Genomic DNA, 22,580 nt, shown 5'->3' on the forward strand with positions numbered 1-22,580 from the left:
GCGTATGTTCGATGTGTCATATCACAAGAGCTTTATTCTTGGCGATAACAATCGGCAACGCGTTATCTGTAGTTTCTCGCTTGTACATTTTTTACAAGCTGATAAACTTTGAGCTGGATGAGAATCAAGCATGCCTTGTTGCTCGTGTCCTGACCAGGGCTGGAAGATTGGTACCAGGGATCCCAGGTCTGGGGGTCGATAACAGAGGAGCCCAGGAACCGCTGCTCTGGGTGATGGCTCAGCACCTCTGGTCCACGTCCTCCCTCTAACGGTGGTGGGCTCCAGGCGTTTCGGTGGTCCTGCCAGCCCTGCCCTTACTCCACATCAGGGAGCTGGCGTGGCCAACGGAAAGAAAAAAATGACGGTGAGCGTCAGTGTTTCAGAAGAGGGATGCTTCACTTCACTTGGCATTTTAATCTCTTCCAGCACTAGGTTGGAATAAGCACTTTTTTGGTGCGTGGTGATTTATTTTGTTAAAAACCAAGGCATTATTCATAATTATGCAGTTTTATGAGCATATACATAGCAGCATTCTTCCCGTGGTAGGCTGTAGGAGCTGGCATAATATTTAAATAAGAGCCCTGGGGAAAGGACACGCTCGCATTCAGAGCGGGGCTCGGTGCGGTCGCGGGCTCAGCCTATTGAACTAGCGTATAATTACCTCTATTCAGCGCTGCCGCTCCAGTTATCAGCCGGCCGTTGGGGGGGGAAGGCCAGCGTTTTGAAATGACATAGATTGTTAGAGAACATCAAACTTTTTTAATACAGTTAATGATCCTCAGCTATAAATAGTCTGTTCCCATTGACTGGCAATAAGGCTTTTGTACTGTGCCTCGCAGAGCTGCAAGGCTTTTCTTAGGTTGTTGGGTTTTCTTTTTTTTCCCCTCCGTATATACTGTAGGTCCCTTCGTCCCGATTGCTTTACAAGGAGCATCCCTCCCTTTCTGGGCTGGGAAGCGAAGGTCCTGCCAACCAGGAATTTGCCCAAGGTCGTGTGGGGGGTTAATGGATGACCAAGGTGGGGGACTGGCAGCTCCATCCTCTGGTTGTTCAACTCTTGTCCTCCCCCAGGGACCAAGACAGGGATGGGGATGGGCTCCCCAGCTCTCCTGTGCCTCTGGTAGTCTTCTGGGAACAGCCAGCCTTTACTTAGTGAGACAGGCAGCTTTTGTATATGCTGTGCCCCAGAAAGTTTCCTTGTTGTCTCCCAGGTGGAAACGTGACTGTAGGGTCATGGAGCAGGGTGTGGAGACAGGGCTTTCTGAGCTCGGTGGCTGCGGAATGTCGAGGCAGCAGCAGGAGCCGCGCTTTCCAGCTGCAGCCCATGAGTTGGAAGGGGCAAGGACTTGGTCTGCAGAAGCCCTTGTCCTGGCAGTGCCCAGCTCTGACACAGTAAATCCTTGGGCAACCGTAAATCTGGAGGGAGGAACTGTCTGCAAGAAACCTGGCTTGCATTTCCTTGTGCTTGAGCTGTATCATGAGCAGTTACTGTTCCCTTTGAGTGCGCACGGATCCCTGCGCCCTGTAGATTGCTTTACCCTTTACAAAATGTGACCTGAACTAGCCAAGAAGTCTGAGAGTGGCACTTCAGAGCTCCGAGTGCTGCAAACACTCTGAGTCGGTTGCTGGAAAGAGCGTGTGAGCCTCAGGCGGGATTCAGGCTGAGCTGTCGCGGTGGGTTTCGGCACTGGTTGAGCATCCAGCAAAATAACCCCAACGAAAAAACTCTCAAACCCCGAACCGACTGCCCGACTTCCACAGCAGCGGTTAAATGGCCGCGTTTCCCATCGCCCAGAAGTTGCGGTGAGATTCTGCCACAGCTTTGTTCTCGAGTGCCTGCAGACACAATAGGAAAAGGTCATCGCATAAACACCGCTTCTCCAAAGGCAATTTCTTTGTCTGTTTTGAAAGCCAGGAAGCAAAGGGTATTCTAATTTGAACTGCTCTGCCGGTGTGATGGTACCGGCAGTGCCTCCCCCCCGCACCTTTCTGGTTTCAGGCACATCTTCAGGTCGAGAGCCTTCCACGCGCCCGAGGAGCACCCTGGATCTGCGGGGTTTTGGCTGCTAATAGGTGGCGCGTCTTTGCTCCCGCTGTGGGTGAAAATGGGGGCTGGTGGGGTGGGCGTGAGCGTGGGGGGGGAACGCAGCAGGCGGTAGCTTGAGGTCTGGGCTGGTAGCACCCAGGCTGTGAAAATGCTTCAGGGAACCCTCCGGTGTGTTTAATTAGTTCACCTTTTCCTTTGCCTGTGACTGCTGGTTGTGGCGCTTTTGTTTCTAAGCAGAAAGATTTCAGCGTTTTCCCCAATGGTTTGAGCAAAGGTTGAGCGCGTGGGGAAATCCATAAAACAATGTCACCAAAAACGCGAGGAGGAGAAGGCGGCTTTTAATAAAGCACTGCTGGGCATACGCACCCGGCAGTCGGGCTTGGCTGGATCCGAACGGCAGGGAGGCTGCCGGGGAAGGTCACCTCTGAAGGTGGCAGATGAAAAAGCAACGTGGCCCCCTCTTCTCGGGGGAGCTTTGGCAGAAACCCATCGGTCTGTAGGTGTTTGGTTGGCCCGTCCTCTGACGTGCCATTCCCCGGCATCCCGGGGCTCGGCAGAGCAGCCGACCTCAGGAGGGGGCTTGTGCTTGAGTCGAGGCAGGGAGACAGTGGGAAGCAAATTTCAAGGGAACCGTCCGCAGCAGGGAATGGCTTGGCTGTAGTTACCCTGAGCGGGCGATCAGGGAGGTTAGAAGGCGGCATTAAGGCACCCAGTGATAACAAAATTGTGGTTATTTGAGGTTGGATGCTCAGCAAAGAGAACACCTCTCCTTTGCCTTGTCTATCCATGCGCGGTCTCCAAAAGCAGCTGCAGAGGAAGAAGAGCATCCACCATATCTGAGGAACGTTAGAAAGCCTCCTGAAATTATAGGCGTGATTATTAGCAAAGGGCTCTGGATTTTGTGCCTGCGTTGTGCCTGTCTCACAGTCTTGTTTTCCACTACCTGCAGATCCGTTTTCTAGAGCTGTTCAGCTCTGTGTGGTCCCTATTAAAAGTTTTCTTTCCCAGGGTGATTCTGCTCCTTTGTTGCCTCTGATTCTTGAACACTTTATACTATCAAACAGCAAAACTGCTTTTATTGATGCGGCAAAGAACAATGGGATCTTTCCAGCAGCGCTCCCAAAATACGCTCTTGGCTTTTTTTTCATGCCTCGCTTCCAACAGTGGAAAAAATGATTAAGATATGTTAGGTTTACTCTGGTCACTTCAACGGGAGATTGGTAATATCAACAAACGATTCCGGTAAATGGATTAGCTCCTCTTCTCCGGCTAAGGCTGAAGCGATGTGTACTTGCCCTGGCCGTGCTCTTTCTGCGAGACAGACAGCTGAAAAAGCAGAAAGCATCCACAATTTAATAGCGCGCAGATCGGGTTAGGCGAAGATGATGGCACTGGGCTTGTGTCAGGTCACTGGAGCGTGATGGCGAGCTGGCGGGGCGTGCGTGGGCGCTGCTCGTACAGCAACTGCACCCGCCGTGGCCCGAAGCCTCACGCTGGGTCCTCCGGGATGCGATTTCCTGTCCATGCGGAGACGGGGAGCAGGGAAGACGGGAGAGGACGAGCAGGGACGCAAAACCAGCTCTGCTCTGTGCGTGAACTGAGCGTTCCTTGGTGTCTCAGTACTGGCTTTCGGCTTTCCATGTGAGCAGATGTCAGCATGTGTCTCCCTTACAAAAAAAGATACATGCCATGTTAAAAACTTTTATATGTATATTTTTAATGTCCACTGTCAGCCTTTTCCCCCGGACATATCCAAAATCTGACGACTCCTGACTATCCGGAACTATTACTGTAAAAGCAAAGCGGTTTGCCCAGTTTCAGAAGGGGAGTGTGGGGCTTTGGGGGGCGCTGGGGCTGAGGGTGTGCATGATGTTAATGAGGAGCTGGTGTAGCAGCCACCAGCATGACGTGGCGGGGATCCTATGCTGCGTTAGGTAATGCTAATTAAGGGAACCTCCTTGCAAGATATTAGAAACCCTCCTCCAGCAGCAGGAAAGGCTGAGAAGTGGGTCTGGTGCGTAGGGAGCTTGCAGAAATGCCTGCCAGCCCAGCGGGGAGTGTGAGCTCTGCCAAAGACCCTTTGGGGTGTGCGGGCAGGGTCCTCCGAGGCCGACAGGCAGCCGACCCTGGGGACCACCGGAGGGGCTGGACGGGCCCGGGGTGCTGTTGGCCTGGGGAGGGGAGTCCCCGTGGGGAGGTGGGAACAGGTGCTGGCATAAAGGCATCGTGTCCACAAGGTTCGATGAGTGTGAAGCATCGTGCAGTGCCCTGCCTCCGGTTAGGGGAGCCCTGGAGCATTTTTGGGAGCACGGGGCAGCAGATGCTTCCAGAAGCATCCTTTGGTTTGTAGCATTCTTCAAACAAACCAACAAAACCCCAAAAACGTGAGAGCAAAGTTGTGTTTCGGCTGCATTCTCTTGGCAGAAGAGTACGTTTTCCAGCCTCGGGGAGCATGCAGGGGTTTAATTCTGTGAGTGCATGGGCTACGTAATATTTTTATTTATTTGTCAGTTCTTTTGGAGAGCCTTATTATGCGGCCTTTGTTTTTCTTCCGATGTAAGGTGCTTGTTACAGCCCTTTGCTTGCCTGCCTTCCACTTCTAAACTGTGCATTTCCACAGCAGGTTGCATCTGGCATACTGGGAAAGAAAAGAGTCTATATACGGTGATTGAAGATTTCTTCTTTATATAGTGCCTTTAAAAAAAAAGTGTAGTGCCATTGAAATCAAAGCCCAGCTTTCTGCGATAAAGGGCCCTGCAAATTGACCGCAGGGTCTTTCAGAGAAGTCTGTCTCCTTTTGATACAGACGTTGCCGGGGGAAAAGGAAAGGGAAAAATAGGGTTGCCGGTGCTCGGAGGAGTAAACAGGTGAGCATTGTTTGTGTGAGTCCCGAGGAGCAGCGCTGCCTGCTCTGCAGCCGCTGCTAACGCCGCCAATTCAGCCGTATTTTCGTGTGTCTCGGCTCTCGACAGCTTGTCGCCCCACAGAGATGCCGGCGCTCCCGGCGCGGCGGAGCGATGAGACGTCACTCGGCGCGCTCGCCGACAGCCGGGGGGGGGAAAAGCCACCCTCCACACCGCCACCCGCCGCTTTCCTACTCGGTAAAGGTGCCTTTGGGACGAGTCCCTCTCCCTTCAATCTACAGGCGATTCTCAAGTTGTCAAGTAAAAGCCAACACAAATTTCTAAATGGCGTTAATGTAATTGATGAGGCCTTTTCCCCCGTATACCAACTCTAAATATATATGTAAGAAAGTGATTATCTTAATGTAATTCATCATTTGCTTGAAGTGCATGCTAAAGCTGAACCTGTTCGCTCTGATAAGCATTTATGTACTGAAGGAATTGATGTTATCTCTCTGTGCCTGTGGTCTTGAACAAAAAAGCAGACTTTGAGCTTATATTAAAAGAGGGCGATTTCCCCCCTCTCCTCTCTGTCTTCTGATCAGAGCTTTCCTGGGAATGGCACACCAGAGGCGTTTGAACTTTTTTCTTGTTTTTTAACCCCTGCACAGGGGGGAAAAAACGTGGCTGTGTCAGCATTTGCAGGGATGTTTGAGGCTGTATCTCGCACCCCTGGGCCAGGCTGCAGCGTGCCGACCTCTCCTCGGTGGTGGGAGCTGGTTTCCAGGAATAGCTCAGCAAATACTTTGCTCTTTACATGTGTATCCAGAGGAACAAATGGTGCATATATTCAAAGCATCTGTCATAGCCAGACACTCTTTCTCACAGTAGTATATGTTGTTTGCTTAGGCAAATACTGATACGGTGCGTGAGCAGCAGGGATGGAGTCCTGGCCAAGGATATTAATAATGTCCAAGAATGTTGTGTGCTGCCTGAAGCTATAGCCTGGAGGGGTCATACTGCTCAACTCAAAGGTATTATTTTAACCTGAGGCTAAGCTTCTCATTTTTGCTGGTATTTCCCTTGACCCCAGTCAGTATTTATTTCAATTCCTTGAATGGGTTTTTTTGCTGTTTGGTGCCTAATTCTTTATTCCTTTGCATTATGATATACAGAGTCAGCAGGGCAACGGGGAGTGCGCGCTCTCCTTCCCAGCCAGGGCTTGCAGCGCGGTGGAATGCGGCCCCGGGTGGGTGAAACCTGCAGACCTGTAAGAAACGGCGCCGTCGAGTATTTCATTGGTTTTTGCACGCGGCAACATTTGACCTGGAGGTGAGATGCAAATACAGCAGATAAATCACAGCTCTGAAAAGCAGATTGATGAAGAGTGGGGACTTTGTGCAGTGAGGGTCCCTCCGTGTGTAAAGTGTGGCCTTTCGCCTCCCCATTTATCTTGGCTGATGCGTGTGTGTTAACGAGAGGAAAGAAGATGGCTGCACGTTGACAGCAGTGTCCTTCGCTTTGCGCTGCATCCTTGCAGTTTGGGAGGGAGGACTTTGTCCCCTGCAGGGACCGTCTGTCCAGTGAGCCCAGGGTGGCATGAGATGACGGTGCTTTGGGGGGGACACCGGCCCAGCGCGGTGGGTCTGTCGCCCCCCGGCCCTGGGCTGTCGCGATGCTGCTGCACTACCCAGGTAGGCAGGAGTCACCTTGAGCGCAGCCTCGCAGCCGCTTGAAAAATTTCCCCCTGCGAAGTCAATTCTGTAGACACGTCATTTCTCTCGGGGCGCCTCTGGCAGCTGCTGCGCCCCTGATCTCTCCGGCGGCGGTAATTAAATTTCGGAGGCAGGAACAAGGAGAAGTTTCTGGGTTTGGCTGGTGCGTTGGAGAGGAGCAGTGTCGGTGACGGGTTTTGGCTTCGTTCCTTCACCGTGGAGCTGCCTCGTGCTTCTCCGCTGGCTGAAATCAAGCAGAAATTCCTGTCTTTGCAAATGTCTTTTTTTTGTTTGGAGGGACTGGTTGGCTCTGAGGATATGGGAACTGAGCAGGGGCTGCTCGGCTTGGTGGGAGCTTCCCACCGCGGCTGGAGCAAGGGCCAGCATGGTGGGAAGGGCTCTCCTTGCTCGGGGCCATGCCAGGTATGTCTCCTCAGCACACCAAGCTGGGGCACGTCTGGGAGGAGGAAGAGGAGCTGCTGTTCGTGCTTCTGGGTGCAGTGGGACACGTGGAAACACGTGGCTCATGCACGCTCTTGAGGATGGTCGGCCCCAGCGCAGTGCAGAGCCCAACCAAAGGGTCTCAGGGGGGACACAAGGGTGGGAGGTCTCCATCTGCATGAACTTTGTTTCAGCTCTGTTTCTTGGAGGTGAGGAGGAGGATGATAAGCGTCTTCCTCCCTCAAAGGCACGCTGAGGCTAGCGGCACTCCAGTGGGTACGTGGATGGGTGGGGGTGGAAAGCCCTTCACAAGTGCACAGCAAATGTGCAGCGCTGGAGATGTTCTGGTTCCTCCTCTTTCACCACGAGCAGGGCTACGGCTGTACTGGTGGAAAAACCATCCCATTCCTCCTCTGTTTTCCCTGGATTTGTTAACTGCATCCTCAAAATAGAAAGGCACTTCATAGTTTTATGCTCTGCTTTTGCGAAGTCGATAAATACTAAAAACTTCTGCTCCCTTGTCAGTCGCAGTGATTGTCTGGCAGGGAGCGAGCTTTTCTGGGCTCTTTGTCGCAGAAGAAGCAACTCTGGGAAAGCGTACTTCCATTTTTTTAGTAATCTATTTCTATAATTGAAGGATTTCAGATTTCTTTTGTAAGAGCAAGCGCCTGCTTAAACATGGAGACAAATACAACCAATAATATGTACTTGAAATTTAATGCAAGCTAATTCATTTTGGCGCAGTCCCAGATATGCTGATTAAATGGCCTGTGAAGTGCTACAATATCTTGATAATGTACATTCTACATTTGATTATATAATCAATTATGTTGCACCTAATAAAATTTAAAATTAGTGAAAAAAGCTGTGAGCAGATTGTATCAGGTGCAGAGTGGGTCTTGGGCAGCTTTAAAGAAACTTCTGCGAGTGTACGCTGCGGAGGAGCGTGCGTGTCTGCCCGTGTATCTTCGTAACACCGGTCGTTAGTAAACCGGAGGCTCAGTAAAATGCTCCTGTTTAGTTTAGTGACTTGATTTAAAATAAGATAACACGCCTACAGCTCCTGGTATCCTTGCTGAAACCTGGGGGTGTGTGGCCGTCCTGAAGCAGTGATGGTGAAGTCAGAGCACGGCGCGGTTCACGCACGTTCAGCCCCCAGCTCTCCTCGACTCCTTTTGCCGGAGCTGTTTCTCCCCGGCTTCTGGCGAGTGGCCGGAGCACCAGGCAGCCAGGGACCCTCGGGCTGGGCTCCCCTGCAAAGACTGGTTTTGGGTGCAGAAATACGTCTTTGCACACAACTCCTCCCATCGCTCCCTCGGTTTGCTGCTGACAAATTTACTAACGTTTTCTATCCGGAGGTGACCTTGCACCGCATTTTTTACACAGCTTAGGTGTTCCCGGCAGTAATTCCGTGGCGGCTTTGGAAGGGACATTCTCCCCCTTGGCCAGACCCAGAGGAAAACCCCATGTTGGGGTTTTCCTGCGACCGTCTGGGAGCAGCCGAAGAGGGAGAGCAGAGACGCACTCCTCCTGCTCGTGTCCAGTTCTGGGCTCCCCGGTTCAAGAAGGACAGGGAACTGCTGGAGAGGGGACAGCAAAGGGCTACCGAGATGATGAGGGGACCGGAACATCTCTCTTATGAAGGAAGGCTGAGGGATTTGGGTCTTTTTAGTCTGCAAAAAAGATGACTGAGGGGGGACCTTATCAATGCTTATAAATACTTCAAGGGTGGGTGTCAGGAGGATGGGGGCAGGCTCTTCTCAGTGGTGCCCAGTGACAGGACAGGAGGTAGCAGGCACAAACTTGACCATAGGAAGTTCCATCTCAACGTGAGGAGGAACTTCTTTACCCTGAGGGTGGCAGAGCCCTGGCACAGGCTGCCCAGAGAGGTGGTGGAGTCTCCGTCTCTGGAGACATTCCAACCCCACCTGGACGCATTCCTGTGCAGCCTGCTCTGGGTGACCCTGCTCTGGCAGGGGGTTGGAGGAGATGATCTCCAGAGGTCCCTTCCAACCCCTCTCATTCTGCAATTCTATCCCTGCTCAGGGAACCCGAATGTCCATCCCTACATCCCAGCCAACTGGGGAAGCCTCTCCTCCTCCGTCACCTGTGACACCTTCACCTGGTCCTGATTCCAGCTGCGGGCGCTCCCTGCTCTCCCAGGGCTGCCCGTGGGATGCCGGGGTGATGCTCGGCGTGGTGGGCAGCTGCAGGCTGTCACCCCCCCTCGGCCGCGTGCCAGGGGGAGCCACCATCCTCTGCAAACGTTCCTCATTCCTTTCCACGACAATTAGCGGTTTCTGTGTGACTGGCTACGGCAGGTTAGGGGAATTTGGCCGTGATTTTATGGCCCTCTGGTAAGAGAGGGTTGATGGGAAACAAATGCGTTATGGCCCCAGACAAGCTGTTGCTACATTTTTTTGTTTCATTTTAAAGCAGCGCTATCAACCAGTTGGAATACAGGCCTGGAGTATCGCGGGGAGTAATCTAATTAGTATGAAGTCAATTCACTAGTTCCTTTTGTATCTCGTGATTAAATAAGTGGGAAAATGGCTTGAAAATTAGGTGCTAGAACGACCCAATTACATTTCTGTAGCTTTTTGTATTCAATTTCATAAACAATTTTGCTCTTCGCTGGTTAATCAGTGAATGCCTTTTTCCAGTTTGAAAAGCACTTTTGAAATTATAATGCAATTAAATTGTGTGTGGATGTTCTGGCATAGCGAGTGTGAAAGCTGGGGGCCTGGCAGCCAGCCATGTTGTACCTTGACAGTAATGAGTTCCTGAGCTGGCAGCTTGCGGGTGTCATTCATAATATTGTCCACGCTGGGTTACTGTAAAACGTGGCCGCCTCCACTCCTTTCCAGCTCGGGTCGCCAGGATCCGGGCACCGGGAGCCATCGCCCCGGTGGGAGGCAGAGAACAGCTGGAGGGACCCTGCTTTGGGCCAGGCGAGCAGGTCGGGATGGGGGCAAGCGTGAGGAGAGGTTTTTTTGGGAGGTCGTAGAACAGCTGCGTGCTTCCTTTGGGTTTTTTCTTTTCCTTACGTGAGCATCCGTAGAGCTCAAGGATGGGCAAGTATTGTTTTCCTGGGGGGGGCATAACTGGGGCAAGCAAGAAAATGTCTCAACGTCTTGTCCTTCCCAAAGTCCGCAGTAAATCTGCCCATGGCCTGGCTACCTGGTAGCTCTTGGCCTGGGGAAGTGGTAGGTCTGAGCGGCATCCTCTGACCAGCCAGGCTGTCCCCGGGTGAGCTCGCCCCAAGCTCCCACATGGACTCCGAAGCTGCTGTTTTTCTCACCACCCCAAAAATCTGTCAGGGCTGGGCTGTTGTTTAAGCTCCTCTCTTCCCAGCCAAAATGCTGGTGGTCCGTGCAGCCTGTGAATCGCGTGCAGCACCAAGTGGCATATCCTTGGATGCCAACTGTAAATGACTTCCAAAGGCCCACTGGCTCTTTGAGGCCACCGGGCTGTGAAGACCGCTACTCGCTATGTGCTTCTGCTCTACTGGGGCCTGTCTCCGTGGGCCTTTTGAGATCAGAGTTTTTCAAAGCATGCTTTTTATTCTTGTCGGGTATTTGTCTTGTATTCAGCCTGCTCGTGGTGAGCAGGAGCTCAATTTGGCCTCCTGGGGAAGGGCCACCGAGTCTGCGTGATCACCACCTCCCGTGATTTACAGCCGAGCACCACAAGGGGAAAGGTAGAAAGCTGTGTTAAGAGAAAAAGAAATAATGTCGGAAATAATGACTTGCTTGGCAGGTTTTAACAAGTTCAGTAATGGTATTAGGTGCCCTTGGCTCAAGATAGTAACCTCCTCTTAAATGATCATTACCTGGCTAATAAAGACCTCAGAGCAGGTCATTACGGCTTAATTTAGACATAGCATCCTGTTTGGTTTGCACAGTGTTGCCATCTTTCAAGGTGTTGAATCTCTTGCCTGAACGCCGTGGTTGGGAGTTGGGGTTTGTTTGGGTTTTTCCTCTCCCGGCAGTTTAACGAGGAACCGATGGTCTCCATGGTCCTTCAGCTCGGGGAGGTGGGGGGAGCACGAGGGGCTTCTCCAGCTCGTCACTTCAGGTCTGCCTACAGCCTGTGCTTTTCATGATTCAAGGAAGGGCAGGAAGAAGTGATAGGAATGGAGGACGCCGTTCGGGAAAGCCCTTAAACATATGTTTAATTTCACATCTTGTTCAAGTCGATGGGGTTTAGACAAAGGCTGTAGGGCTTTGCCCTGTTGATGAGCTGTTTCCGAGAACCTGTGGCTTTCAAACTCTTTTAGGTAGCGCTTGCCCAGGCGTCTCCTTCGTGTGGGGACCCTTCCTGGCCATCCTGGGACACGCCAGGCGTACCCACATTTCCCTTCCTACCATCTCCCTCGGGAAGAGGAGTGGGTTTGAGAGAGGAGGGACCGCGGCAGGGTGTGCAGGAATGGGGTCCGGCCCACACCCGCCGGTGAGCCGTCATGCTTCCCTGACCCCATTAGCAGCAAGTTTCAAATGCAAATAATTATGATAACCAACCCCCACCTGTTATTAATATTTTGAAGACATCTCTTTGATAAGCCCATCTTTTCAGCCAATTTCCTATTTCTGCTGAAAGCAAAGCATTTTTCCTCCCGGTATTGTAAATCTGTTGTTAAAATGAAGAAAAGGAAATGGAAAAAAGGATCCCCCCCAACAACAAAACCGTAACACCAGGCTCGGTGCTGCGCCGCCTTTGTCAGCCCTGGATAGAATTATGCATCATGAATAAAAACTGCTGTCAACATGCATTGGTTTCAAAACATTAGAGCATATGGTATGTGATTATCTGTATTGTCAAATGCAATAAAGTGAATTTGGATATAATAAAAAATGTAATATTTTAGAAATTTGGTAATAAACTGTGGAAGAATTGACAGGCAGAGAATATTTGACGCCTGTAGGCAAACAGATAAAGATGGCAGGACTGTGTGCTTGGCGGGCAGCGGCCGCTGCAGGCACGTTGGGAGCAGCTCTCGCTTCTGCCGGGGCAGCCTGACCGGGGCCGGCACCCGGGGAGTGATGGCCATCGTCCCTGCCTTCCCGCGGCCACTTGCTGCTGCTTCCCTTTTCCTTGTCCTCTGCCACGTGGGGCTGGCAGGGACAGGGATGGGGTCAGGGACCAGGGTCCACCTCCAGCTCCCCGCGGGCAGGTCTCACCCTTTGGCTGTAGGAAAGGTGGCGAGCGGTGTCGGAGCGGTGCTGGCAGTTTTGCCTTGCGGCACGGTGAGGGGCTGCAGGGTGCTCCTTTCGGGAACAGAAATCAGCGCTCAGGTTTGCCACTGGCTCTGTGTGTGGCGGGTCTCGCTGACAAACAGACAGAAGGGTTCGCTTGAAGCGCGAGGTTCCCATTCTGATTGTAGACAGATAATTGAATTCCAGAAGCATTTGGGGTTTTCTTCTTTGATGGCAAAAAGAAATCTGTTAGTTTACGCCATGCTTCCCTCGCCCGGCTGCGGTCCCATCGTTTCTGACTCGTTAGAGAGCTGGGAGATCCGTACCTGAACCGAAGGGAGTGGTGAAAAGCTGAGGAGCACGGGTGGGCCTGCTCCCAGCGCTCCTGGGGAGCTGCAGCTAAACACGGATGAAACAGCAAACTCTGCCCGAGATAACTTCCTCCTTCAGTATCTCATATGTCAGCCCCGCGCATTAATTCTTGAGCTGCTGACAAAAATGTGCCCGTTGAGACATCATGTCTCCAACGGGGAGAAGCTGATTGGGGAGCAAACTTTGGGGGAATTTGTGTAGGAGATTCAGATGCAAAAAATGCAGACGTAAGTGTATCACACGTACATGCAATTTTTCTTAGGTCACCGCTAATGCTTCTAAATGATCTGTGAATGCATTAATGGTTTCTGTTAATTAACAATATGATAAAACTGGCATTTTGTAAGTTGCCGTGTAGTGTGCGTTTCAGTCATTATGTACTCAGCGCTTTGGTTTGATTTCAGAATGTTAATAGAATAAAATTTTAATGAAGATTTGTTGTTATGAAAAATTTATTACGCAAAGTTCAGGTACCGCTTACATTAGCGGGGTGCGTGACACACGGAGGGTTCCCCTTGCGCAGCCAGTGCCGGTGGCCGATGCCACCGCAAGGGCTTTGGCCACAATCACCGGGGTCCTGGCTCCGGCCCCGCAGGGGGAGGGCAATGCACCCCCAGCCTGGAAATCTCTGGTTAAAATGGGTCATTTGAGAGAGGGACAGGTCCCTGTACCCTTCATCCTCTCGTCAGGGAAAATCACTCCCCAGAACCAGTTTGGGTGGATTTTGGCCTGTTTGAGGGGCAGGCTGCCGCCTGGCACAGCAGCCGCTCATCCCAAGGTGCCTTTTTCTTTCCTGAGCGGTGCTCCCTGTGCAAATGCCACGCTGTCGTGGGAGGATGGAGCAGGAGCCTGAGCCTTGCAGCTTTCCAGAACAAAAGCGAAGGAGTGTCTTGCTGGTGCCCTTTATCCAGCTGTGCCGCTGACCTCAGCTCTTTGCTCTCCTGCCGCGCTGGTATTGAAACGCCAGCACCTTGCATGGAGGTTTTGATCTAAGGCAGTTGTCTGCTGATTTAATTTTGAGAATTTACTCTCATGTCATGGAGTATATATTGACGCTTTAAACAGCAGTAATACCTGCCTGTGCCTGCCAGGAGAACCTGACTATTTTCCGTGCCCAACCCAAGATGCACATAAACACCAAATGGATGTGCAGGCTAATCATCTGTCTTGATGAGCGTCATTCACAGAAGCACTGCTAGAGAGCACACTTTACAGTTAAATGAGGATGATATTTTCTAGTCTAGACCGTAGGTGTTAACCTTCTCTTTCCCCTTCCATCTCCTGGCGCATCCCTCTCCCAGTCTGGCTGTCACGAGGGTGGGGTGAGATGATGTTCTCCACGGAGCAGGAGGTGCCTTCAGGTGGGACATTCCTTCAGGTGGGACCTTCAGGTGTGGCCACGGCTCTTCCCGACAAACCCCTCCTTAGAGGGAAGGAGGTAAAATCTGAGCAGCGTGTGTCTCATTCTAAGGCTGTATTCTGTGAGTCTGGAGAGAGTTACTTCTTTGGCAACCAAAACCTCTCCTTTCATATGTTTGCAGCACAGGAAATCGGAAGAATAGGAAACAACAAGTTAGAATTGACGGGTTTTATCCTAGACAATTTTGAGCTTTAATGAGCTGGGTTGCAGTACGTCAGATGAAAACTTTGTGGAAGGGACTAGAAGGTGGGGGGGGGGGGGGGGAGAAACGTGGGATCTGGACCACAAGGAAGATTTAAGCAGCTTCTCCAAAGGCACAGCATCAGGAGGCGGCAGAGTCGGGGCTGAGTCCTGGCTGTTGGGTTCTGGCACTAACAAACAAATGGCTTTTCTTAGAGGCAGGATTAACCCACAGGTCCCTGTTCCCAGACTCTCCGGGTAATGACTTGAATTACCTTCGCAGACAGCAAGAAGTTAGAAACATCCGTGGGTCGCTGTCTGAGCAATTAAAATGTCCCGGCCACTTGGCTTGGGTCGTTTTGTTTGTCTGCAAAGATGAGATTCAGTGACAGCAATTACAGGTCTCGGTTTTGTGTCCCCATCTGCCCCCCTCCCCTGCAGGTGGTGGTGGTTGTTATTATTTTTATTATTATAATTATTATCAGTATTATTATTTTTATAAGGTGGCGTGGCAGTCTGGGATGCGCCGTAGTTTACTAAGTAACTTTTTCCGCTCTGATTACAAGGGATGTGTGAATAAAGCGGAGCAGTATTGATTCACACCAATCTATGCATCGACTGTGTGGGAGCCACTTGCAATTCCCAGCAGCACCAGAAAGCTTTGCAACAGGGAGAAATATGGCCAGGCAAGTTGAGAAAATAAATTAAACTAGTGTCAACTTTTCTTGTTTCTTCCCTCATTATTAATGGATGGAATGGGGCTCGTTTATCAAGAAGAGGAAAAATTAATTGACACGGGCTTTAATGTTATTTTGCCTGGCTTGTCTGGTCACATTTCTTCATTTTTAATTTTTTTTTACTTTTTGAAAGGCATTTTATTATGGTTTACAGGACCAGCTGCCAAAACTATGGGTATAAACAAGAAAGCAGGTGCATAAATAATGCCACAGCAGGACTGGACCTTTCTCTGTGTTTCGAAGCTGAATTAACTTAAATGTGGGGAGAAGAGCAGAGGCCTGCGGCAGACCCAAATGCGCAGACAGGTACTGCGACCTAGCGCAAAGGGGGAAGGCAGCCTGGGCTCGTATTTCCTCCTTACGACCCTGCGTGCTGCCGCGGGTGTCAGGCTGGATGTTCCCATCTGTCAGCGCAGCCGCTGGTCAGGCAGCGCCAGCGCTGGTGGCACCGTGCGGACCCGGGGACACGCTCCGCGCTCGCACCGTGCTGGCTGGGTCGGGAGTCTGGAGCAGGACGGTGCCGCGGGACTGCGGTCCCTGTGTAAGAGGAGACTGATCCTGCAATAATGAGAGCACCAGCGGGCGACCGTCGGGTAATTCTTGCCTAGCAGCGGGAGTGAGATTCAAGCAGAGCCTGCATCACTTATTGGCATGATGCGGACCACGGAAATCTCTTCCTTGCTCCTCTTCATGCTCTTGTCTCCTGCCCTTGGTCTTTGGGATTATTGTGCAGGCACAAAAGAGCCTCGGTGATTACTTACTTCCCAGAACCCTTTAAGGAGCTCTCTGGCGCGTTGGCGTGCTGTAAGTGCAGTAAGAGGCAGTCCCAGCTGCAGGGACCCCGCATCTCGCCAGCCCGTACAGACACAGCCTGGGTGAGGAGCAGCACTGCAGAGGCAGATGCGATGAAGTGACTTGCTCCGCATCGTCGGGTGACCCCGAGACAGCCTGGGAGTTGGAACAGGCTCCCCCGGCTCTCCTTCCAGTGCCTTCAGCCCCCAGAGCATCTTTCCCGGTGGCTGAGGAGCCTCCTCCCAGAGCAGCGGTGGGCAGCAGTGTGTGCCTCGGGGGAAGGGGCTTTTGGCTGGGGTGCCGGGCTGCGAGCTGGTGATGGAGGTGCCGGCAGCCCTGACGCTGCCCTGGTTGCGGGGGGTCCCGGTTTGCCGCTCAGATCCCTCCGGGACTAACCCCAGCATGAGCCTGGCTTTAACCTTTCTGGGCCGGGATGCAATCACCTTGTTTTCCTGGTTGTAACGCGTGCACGGGCTTGACAGAGCGAGACCTTTAACCCGCTAAGCTGCTTTCGTGTAATTCTGCTGACGAGTGACGTCCTCTGTGTGTGCAAACGCAGCTGCAATATATATCGCTGTACACACAGATAAAACCCGGGCAGTGGAAAAGTTGCTGCCAACTAGCAAGAGAAAGTAGATATATTTCATAGCAATGGTGTCGTCATCTCAGCTATATTTTACCGAGGTTGACATAAAACCTCTCAAGTGACGACAAAGGTGTGAAATATAGTTGGTTTGAGTGTGAAAAAAACAAAATGCAGAACACAGGAGCACTGACATTTGGTATCTTCAGTACGGCTTCTTAATATTATTTATGGCTTCTACCGATTTTTAAAAAATTATTTTAATCTTTTTATGGTTTCAGTCACTTTCTCCGCACAGTGTTTCTCGTATTTGTGGAAAGCTGTGGCAGAACGTGCTGCAGCCGAGCTCCGCTTTGCTGCTCGGAGGAGCCGGGCACCCACAGAGCGGGGCAGCTCCTTGGCTGAAGAAGGCTCTGGATCAAAGGAGACTCTTTGCTGTGTCGGAGGATGTGTCCTGGGCTGTCAGACATCAAGCGTCTGGGCTGGCATCTGCAGGCACATTGGGAACGTTTCCAGGGGAACTCAGGGTTATTTGGATACTTGAGACTGTCTTGCCTTGCACTAAGAAATGTATTTCGCTGCATTTTCCCTCCCCTGTCAATAACACGCTCCTATCTGCTTCCTGGTGAAAAAAATCCCCTTTAGTGAGTCACGGTTCTGTCAGCCAGCCCGAACGGGACCTGCTCCGCGGGGGTGCTGGGTGCCCCCCACTTCAGCTGGAGGCAGCTGCACCCTCTGCTCATTGACCCCCAAACATTTCAGCTTCTAATTAGCGGATGCAGAGAGTCCCAGCGAATAAAATAAGCCACCTGGAGAAGTGGCCTTCTGTGCAGTCCCCGGTGGGCAGGAGCAGACCGACTGCCCGCTCAGCGCCATGGGTGCTGGAAGTGAACTGTCCTCTCACCAAAACCTGCTGCCAGGGACCTCCCCGGCTGGCACTTCTGCTGTCCTCCTCAAGAGCCTGGAGCCCCAGCCTTCATCACCATCCCTCTGAAATGAGACTTTGGCATCTCCATGTCTCTGCAGACCATACGAATGGAAACTGCAGAGCAGCCGTGAGCACGGCCACGGAGATTGAACAGGATGGTTTCCTAGATGTCCTGAGTGTCTCCATGTTGGTGTGCGCCTGGGGAGGTAGGAAGGAAGGTGATTTGGGCGTGATGGGCTGAGAAATCTTCCAGCAGTTCTCTGGAATGGCTGGCCCAAGGGAAAAGCCTGGCCCCTCGGCAGGGCTGCCACGCTGGGAGGTGCCGCTCCTGAGGCCATCGGCCGTCAGGCATCTGGAGGAAGAGAGACCCTGAGCAGAGGTAGCATGGAACTAGATGATCTGTAAGGTCCCTTCCAACTCTAGCCCTGTTGTGATTCTGTGAATTGCTGGGCTTTCCAGGCACCGGTTTACTCCCAGCCCCGGGCTCGGGAGATCCCCCCGCGCGTCCTGCAGCATCTGTCAGTGCCTGTTACCCAGCCGTGAATGCAGGGAGATGACTCCTTCTTCTGAGCAGATGCTGAAGGGGGGTGTTTTCACCTGAAGGTCATGAATACTTGTCTCAGCTTCCTTTAGTGATGCATTTGGCTCGCAGCCTCTCGTTTGGGGGCATCTGTTTGCCTCTTACTTTATTTTTCCCCTCTTCTTTGTCTTTTCTTTTACAGAAAAGATTATTCAAATGAATATTCAGTTTTATTCATTTGAATAAAAAACCCAACCGTTTGACTCTGTTAAATGCTTATCTCTTAAATAGAGCTTGTTAGCTTCCAATAATAGCTTCATTCAGAAGGATGCGGTATAATTTCATTTTAAAATGTGTGCTCCTTGACAACCGGAATCCTATTTATGTCACCATTTTAAACAGCCTTCTTTGTTTTGTGTTAATCTTTTTCATACACTTTCCGAGAACCATTTTTTTGTTGACTCTTAGTACCTCTCAGAAGAAATAATTGTCTATTGAGTCCAGGAAGGTTTCTGAGAGTTTTGGTGATTTAAAAATGAGCGTGTATTCATTATGCTAACTAATAAGGCATGCATGCAGTTTTATTTTTTTGTGTGTATAATTATTAAAAGTTGGAATCTGATATTCAAAAACTGAAACAAAAAAAAAGGACCCATTACCCGTCACTTTTATGAAGTTTTTAATTCTGGGACATACGATCTCTTGGGGATTGTTCATTCGAGGAGCGATAGCATCTTTCGAATAGCAGCCTATGGATTTTAAGTGCCTGTACGCGTGCAGCATAAAATCCTCTGGTTGCTTCCCAGTCAGTTAAAGACGTCGGTGATGGTAAAGGTGAAATACAGGGAGCCTTTAGGTGCGGATCGAGTGCCCTGCCTGGGCTCTGGGCCCGGCACGCTGGAGCTGCCCGTCCTGCCCGTCCTCCGGCTCTGCAGGGGAAGGAATAACGGTGGTGGTGGGTTTTTCTTACAGCCCCAGTCCCGTCTGGTTTGTCCTGCCGAGCCAGACTGGCCTGCGCCAAACGGCATGGATCTTCTAAAAACCTGCAAATGAGTGCTGACACCTATAGATTGTTGGTTTATTCTTGTTATAAAATCTGTAAATGCAGAAAGCTGGGTGGCTGTCTGATTTAATCAGACAAATCATTTCTTGATAAACCTGTGTCTAAGCCATATGGAGTGGGATGAGAATGGGAAACTTGTTTCCGAGTCCAAATGCGTAATGACTGCGGTGGGCTTTCTTGCGGTGTTATGCATATTAAGGCTAATCTCCTCCAAATTCCCTCCCTCTCCTCCATCCTGGCAGCCAGACCTGACAAAAGTTGAAAGAGAAATCCTCAACCGCAGTACTCGCTAATGAGTCACTAACGATGAAGATGTTGCTGGTGCTCAAACAATTAATGACTTGTAGGCCCGGACTGGCCGTCTCATTGCGCTGGGCAGAGCTGGTCCCTGGCGGCGTGCTGCTCCCGGCTCCGGGAACTGCCCGGCGTGGGATTCCTGGGATGCCGTATTCAGCCAGTTAACCACAAAAATTTTAGTTTTAACTACAGGTCTGTTTAAGGTAGATTTAAATGGAGTAATTTAGAAGGCAAATGAAAGACTTAAGTAAAATACTTCAAGCTGCTACATGCTTTAAGTGCAAAGTAAAACAGCATTCTGAGCGCTGGGTTTTGTGCAATGTGCTGTCGGATGATGTGTTATGCCTTGGAGGAGATCTAGAAACCATTTCTGGTGGTTTTTCCCCCAAGAAGAGAGTCCAGATAGGGATGGACCCTTGCTACGCGTACTGTGCATTCCCAAACAAGCCGGCTGGGAGCTGCTCAGACCCAGCCTCGAGCGGTGCGGGAGCCAGCAAATGCACTGTAGAGCTTCAGCTGCAGCCTGCGAGATGTATCTTGTTACCTGGAGGTTGCCAAAGCCCGTATTGTTTTAATATCTTCAGCTGTGCCCCACAGCTAGTGTCTGTTTGAAAGGATATTTGGGACCCCAGCACAGACCCTGCCTGCTCCGGCAGAGGGAGCGGGTTGGGGGTGGCACTTGGGACCGGCAGGACACGACCACGGCACCCAGCACCGCTGGCGGGGGAGCAGGAAGGTCTCATTGCAGGTGGGAAGTGTCAGTAGCAAAACGGGGCCGAGATGAGGCGTCACTGCGGTGTTCCTGAAAGAGTTTCTTTACTGAAAGAGCGGTCAGGCACTGGAGCAGCCTGCCCAGGGAGGTGGCTGAGTCACCATCCCTGGAGGTATTTAAGAAACATGTGGATTTGGCACTTCAGGGCATGCTCTAGTGGCAGAGATTGTAGGGGTTTTTTGTGCGTGTATGGTTGGACTCGATGATCTCAAAGGTCCTTTCCAACCATGAAGATTCTATGATTCCCAAACAGCTGGGGTCGGGATGGGCAGTGCGGGACGGACGGACACGCGGCCGCCGGCAGGCGGAGTCAGCAAAGACAAAACTGCCGCCGTGCGTGGCTGAGCGGAGGGATGCTCGCTGGGCAAAACCATTCATGGAAAAAACACCAGGCAGCCTTGATTTCCCCTCCCTCCTCCTTCCAGGGTTGAGGGCTGCTGCTGGGGCTGCCCTGGCTGCGGCCGCTCTGGCTCACAGCCCCGCACCACGAAGGCGTTTCACGTGCCGTTTCACCAGCGTTGAGTCCAGCAGAGTTTTCAGTGCAGTTTGGAGGATGAAGCTCATCCTGTTGTTACATTTTTAAGCTTTCATTAGCTTAATTGGTGTCGATGTTGACTCATCAAGCCTTTGCCAGAAATGTGGCACGTAAGATTGTTAGATTGTTTTTTGTTTGTTAGCTTGATTCTATTTTTTTTTTTTTCCTAAGGAATGAACAGGGAACATGACTGTGTATAGCTGTGGTGGGCTGCCAGATTTTGCTCGTGTGGTGTCTCCGCAGCCGCGTGGCCGCAGCAGAGCAAATACGGTGTAGAGCTACGGGCGGGCAGCAGGCATCAAACGGCCCCAAACCAGCCCGAATCTGCGGGTCCTTTGAAGCAGCAGCGGCGAAGAGAGGAATGATTAGATCAGAAGCCTTAAACGTAATGGTTTCTTGGAGGCCTCAGGATGTCCTGATGAGGTATTAGAGGAAATAATTCAGGAAGAAAGGGACAAATAACCACCTCCGGAGCCCGGCTGACCCACGGGGCTGGCTGCATCCGCACGGGACGCAGCGGGGACGGGTGGTGGTTTCTCAAAGCGAATGGAGACACAAATTGCCGCTGCGTGTTTGGGGAAGCATTGGTGGTTTTTTTCCTTAGTAGGGGTAAATGAGGAATCATCTTCTGTCTTCCGGGATTTGTATTTTTTTGGGTGCTGTAATGAGTCAGCTCTAATGGAGAAGTCCCGTGGAATTAAACAAGAGATAAAATCAATATGGTTCCATAGGAATATAATTGGATTTTGTAGAGATTGCTCTTAAAAACCTATAAGGTGTAAAAGAAAATACAGCCTTATTGGAGTTTCTGAGCCATCATGTAACCAGGGTGTAACTATCCATTAAATTCTGCAGGATGGATCAAAAAATCCATAAGGAGGTTTTAATTCTCCATTAAATCCTATGGAAGAGCTGGAAAAGAACCGTATTAATTTTCCCCGAGACAATGCTTCTTCCCTCCATTAGTCTCTAACAGCTCCATAGGCAGCAGGTGTATTTACACGTGCAGATTTTTATGGAAGTTTTCCGAAGTCCCAATGGCTAAGTCACGCTTTATTAGAAGGACATTGTTTAACTTGACTAATATTTTCCTTTCCCCCTCCCCTTTTTTGTTTCTTTATTAAACAGGATTTGGCTTCGTAACTTTTGAAAATGAAGACGTGGTGGAAAAAGTCTGTGAAATTCATTTCCACGAAATCAATAATAAAATGGTGAGTTGATTCTGTTCCGCAGCGCGTGTCGGTGGCAGCGAGCTCTCCCCCTCTGTCACAGACAGGAGGCAGGTCTGGGTGGAGGCCCTTTGGGACAACCTTCTCCCAGTTAATTAATTGGTTAATTCATTGGAGGCTAGTTGGGTGCTGGGCACACCGTGTCTGGCGGAGGTGTCATGGGAACAGGCTGCTGAGCCCTGACCATGGCTTGCTTGGACCCTGCCCCCGTCCCCCCGCCAGCAGGATGGGTGTCCGTCCCCCCATGAGCACAGGCGTTGTCTGCGGGCTCAGGCAGCTGCCCCGGAGCAGGTTTTGGTGTGGGAAGCCAAAGGGCTGAAGATGGTGTGAATCAACCTGCCCAGCATCTTGGCCAGCCTTGGAAAAGCCCTTCTTCTCCTGCCCTGCTCCTGGGAAGAGCCGCAGCAGGTGCCGAAGGGCTGCGCTGGGGGGTTTGGGGAGGGAAGTGGACTGGGGTGGCTGCTACAGACCTTGTGTTCCCAAAGTAGCTGCTCTGGGCGAGCTCCCAAGTCCTGGGGCCGCTCTGATGTTGCTGCTGCCCGCTGGACCTGTCCCCGGGGAAGTCGCGGCTCTCCGCCGTCGAGCCGCAATCGCTTTCCACCCAGGCCCAAGCCAGGAGCCAGACCCGGGTGAAGTTTCTCCTGAACGACGGTCAGGTCCCAGGTTGCGGGTTGCCCTGTCAGTAAAGCCACTGAGCCGGATGAAAAAGGGCATTTGTGTTTCAATTGATGCAGCAACTTTGATATTTTCAGCTAAAATATTCTTTTTCCCTTTGTCAAAACATCCTTTGCTTCTCAAATGCGTATTCAGATATGCATTGTATATTGGTCTGATATGTGTTCACAGACTTTAAATTCAATAATAGAGCTTTTAGTGTGGATAAGATCAAAGCAATCTCCTTGGCATATGCT

The 22,580-nt window shown here is 51.2% G+C and overlaps 1 protein-coding gene across 12 annotated transcripts in view; it reads left to right on the plus strand.

The window, feature by feature from the left end:
• MSI2 (musashi RNA binding protein 2) overlaps nt 1–22,580 on the plus strand; it is a 255,745-nt gene that overhangs the window by 174,096 nt on the left and 59,069 nt on the right. For all 12 annotated transcript variants that reach the window (XR_008467594.1, XM_054207877.1, XM_054207878.1 and 9 more), the window contains one exon: nt 21,569–21,651. Coding sequence is in view for 11 of the 12 variants with exons in the window: in XM_054207877.1 (XP_054063852.1) it covers nt 21,569–21,651 (83 nt within the window). In the remaining variant the exon portion in view is untranslated. The remainder of the gene's footprint in view (nt 1–21,568; nt 21,652–22,580) is intronic.

The sequence above is a fragment of the Rissa tridactyla genome, chromosome 7 (assembly GCF_028500815.1).
Source record: "Rissa tridactyla isolate bRisTri1 chromosome 7, bRisTri1.patW.cur.20221130, whole genome shotgun sequence".
In the NCBI taxonomy this organism is placed as follows: Eukaryota; Metazoa; Chordata; class Aves; order Charadriiformes; family Laridae; genus Rissa; species Rissa tridactyla.